The 3,522-nt window shown below is 39.1% G+C and overlaps 1 protein-coding gene across 1 annotated transcript in view; it reads left to right on the top strand.

The window, feature by feature from the left end:
* The window catches only part of LOC101860991 (organic cation transporter protein), a gene marked incomplete in the record, with an annotated part of 41,342 nt that overhangs the window by 14,436 nt on the left and 23,384 nt on the right, over window positions 1–3,522 (top strand). Inside the window, 1 exon segment of the mRNA XM_005105115.3 lies at window positions 2,426–2,529. Coding sequence (XP_005105172.2) covers window positions 2,426–2,529 — 104 coding nt within the window.

Consider the following 3,522-nt stretch of genomic DNA (forward strand, 5'->3'; position numbering starts at 1 on the left):
ATCTTTCACTGTCTATAGATTACTCCCCAAAAAAGAAAACAATAATATTATACTAAGGAGCTGCTCGCTATTTTAATGTTAGAAAATACATTGTCTAAGGAAAAATAGGGTTAACATCGGTCGCTGTTCCAGTGTACTCCCGATTTCTTTACTGACCATTAAATTGTCATGTCTTCTTAGAAGACACGTCATGCCTGTTGCTTCTGTTTCATGTTAAGTATTTTGGTAATTGTCCGGCATTCACAGCCGTATAGAAGGGTGGCCACACATACCTTTTTAGAATCGTTATTGTAGTAGTCATTGAGGTATTTCTATTTTTCAGGATTGGATTCATTTTAATTTTTATTGAGTCTCTCTTTAGTTATTAGGATTTTTCGTTTTCTTTCTCAAGAAAATTAGGCATTGAATGTTATGATGTATCCCAGACATTTGACCTCTTGAACTTGTTTGCTATTTTCACTTTTACTCATGAAAACTGTTTCTTTAAACCCCAAAATAAAATTACAGGATATACGGCTAGCGCTCCTTTTCTTACTTTGGTCTTCATTTATCTAACGAACTCTAATCATAATAGGAAGAGCCCCCTAATATTCAAAATAATTTAGCAAAAGCAACATCATCTCTAGCATTAATTATTCAGAAATGCATATACTTATCATAACGATAAACTGTTATTTTATCATCTGACGGTGAGACTGAGAGAGAGAGAGAGAGAGAGAGAGAGAGAGAGAGAGAGAGAGAGAGAGAGAACGAGCATGCTGTTCTGTCTATAAAAAAATGGATGTTTCATTCTGTCAGTAACCTTCAAATTTCAGTTTTACTATAACTGTTAATGAGGTTTTATTGTTTTCTATTTTTGGTGCACGCATTGTGTGAGTAATGAATAATCTCACCCGCATTGGGCATTTTAATAGAAAATGGAAATGAGCAGCATAAATACAAACTATGTTAACAGCTTTTTTTTTTACACAGTACACAAAATACGACTATGAAATCACAATACAGACACACCCTTGGTAAAATTTGCTGACGGCTGTTTTTGGGGGGATTTTTGTTTTTTGCTTTGCATCACGACCAGCATCAACATACAAGGAAGAAGAAGAAATATTTGTTCAGTGGTGCGAAAACAGCTACCTTGCACTGAATTACTAAATGTCTATAAAACCAAAAGTAATGACCATGGCTTTCAGGCTTAGAAAGTGTGACTCCACTCTCATTAACAGTTAACGGAGAGCAGGTTGAAATTGTTTTCACCTTCGCCTTCTGAGCCTTCACCTATCCCGTAGACTGGATGTCCGTCGGGGCGCTTTTGAAGATTTGGCCACCAGCTTCCTCCATTCCTTCTGCTCTTCAGCTTTTCTGAGTGTGTCTTTGAGTTTCAGGCCTGTCCTTTCCTTGATGTTGTCCTCCCAACTCTTCTTCGGTCTGCCCCTGCTCCTTTTTCCCTGGACGCTGCCTTGCATCTAGATCTAGTAGTCTCAGTTTCATAAAAAAGGTTAATTTAGTATAAACCGACATATTAAGTTTAATTTGATCTGTGCGTCACCAACAAGACTACTTAATAGATCTCCTACGTGTACTTCATCTATACAAGTCACAGCTTCTAGTCGAGATCTATAGATCTATGTTCTAAATACGAGGGACGTCCAGAAAGTAAATACCGTTTTAAAATAATTATAAAAGAAATAATTCTCTAGAATCTAGATCTAGAAGAATCGGTAGGCCTACTTCTTCGTTTGTTACCCTACTTTCCGCCATGAACGATTATGGCTCAAAAATCTGTCGCAAACTATTATTTTTGTTTTAGCCCCCGCCCCCTTTTTTGTTGCCATTTTACTGGTTTTTAATTGTTGTTATTATTATCTTCATCATCATGTGGTTATTTTAGTTGTTGTTTCTGTTTTACTGTACTTTTGTGACTTGATGTTGTGGTTATTGTTGTTCTGGCTGTTGTTATGGTTATTGCAGTAGTAGTAGTAGTTGTTATGGTTATTGCAGTAGTAGTAGTTGTTGTTATGGTTATTGCAGTAGTAGTAGTAGTTGTTGTTATGGTTATTGTTGTTGTTTTGGCGAAAGTATTGTAGTTTTTGTTCGTACTGTTGTTGTGGTTATTGTGCTTTTTGTTGCAGTTGCTGTTGTTGTTGTGGTATATGTTGTTATCGTTATTGCTGTTGTTGGTGTTATTGTTGTTGTTGTGATGGTGACAACTGTAGCTGTTATAATTGTGGTTGTTATTTTAGCCATTGCTTCCTGTTGCTACTGTTGTTGTGGTTGTTGTTGTCGTCGTTGTTGTCGTTGTTGTCATTGCTGTTGTTTTTATTGTTATTGTTGTGGTTTTCCTGGCCTTCAAGTTTTAGCCTATCCTATTCATGAGGGTCTTGACCTTTGTAGGCCTAATTATTTCTTCTTTTTTTTTCACCTTCAGCTGAATCTCGTCTGTGACAGAAAAGAATTTCGAACCTACGCCAATATGTCCATGATGATGGGCAAGCTGATCGCTGGACTGATGCTTGGGATCTTCTCTGATATGTAAGTGTCGTCGCCTTTCTTGCTATATTTTCTTTTTCACTTCTGTGTGTTCACGTAGTTGTAGAAGAGGCCTACGGTTAGTTCTAGAAGATGTGTATTTGTGGACGAGGAAGATAGATAGACAGACAGAGCGAGAGCGAGAACCAGAGAGATTGTGAGGGGATGGGGAGAGAGAGAGAGAGAGAGAGAGAGAGAGAGAGAGAGAGAGAGAGAGAGAGAGAGAGAGAGAGAGAGAGATGTGACGGACGAGATAAACGGAAAAAGAGCGGGGTAGAGAGTTGGATAGATAGATAGAAGAGAGGGCGGGGAGAGAGGGAGAAAGAGGGGGGGGATAACGAGCTACGACGGAAGAGATATAAAGGGAAAAAGAGCGGGTTAGAAAGTTGGATGTATAGAGAATAGAACGAGAGAGAGAGAGAGAGAGAGAGAGAGAGAGAGAGAGAGAGAGAAGAAAGAGAGAGAGTGGGGAAGGGAGACAAGCAGACATAGAGAACGACATAGAGGGAGAGACATTGAGAGTGAGAGAAAGAGATAGACACGACAGAAAAGGCAGGAAGAGGAATGACAGACAGCCTCTCGAGAAAATTTACGGGGTGGAAAGTGATGATATGATTTTAAGAAAGAAAAGGAAACCAAAGCGTGGATATCAGTGAGCAGGGCAACAAAGGAACGGAGGAGATATTAAATAGAGAAACCTCTTTTACTATAAAAAAAGAAGTAATAAATGGGAATGGAAGGGGGAGGGGGGCTTGATAGCAGCTTGATAAATGAGCGACGTAAAATAAGTAAAAGGGAAGAAAGCCGGAGAACTCCTAAAGAAAATGGAAATACAGAGGGGACGGATTTTTTGCAGAGGTAGCCAGAAAGACAGAGATTCATAGAGAAGAACGAGAGAACGAAAGAGGGGGAAAGAGAGTGAGACAGAGAGAGAGAAAGAGAGAGAGAGAGAGGGGGAGATGAGGGGGAAGAGAGAATGATTGAGAGTAAGTAAAG

The sequence above is a fragment of the Aplysia californica genome, unplaced genomic scaffold (assembly GCF_000002075.1).
Source record: "Aplysia californica isolate F4 #8 unplaced genomic scaffold, AplCal3.0 scaffold00452, whole genome shotgun sequence".
In the NCBI taxonomy this organism is placed as follows: Eukaryota; Metazoa; Mollusca; class Gastropoda; order Aplysiida; family Aplysiidae; genus Aplysia; species Aplysia californica.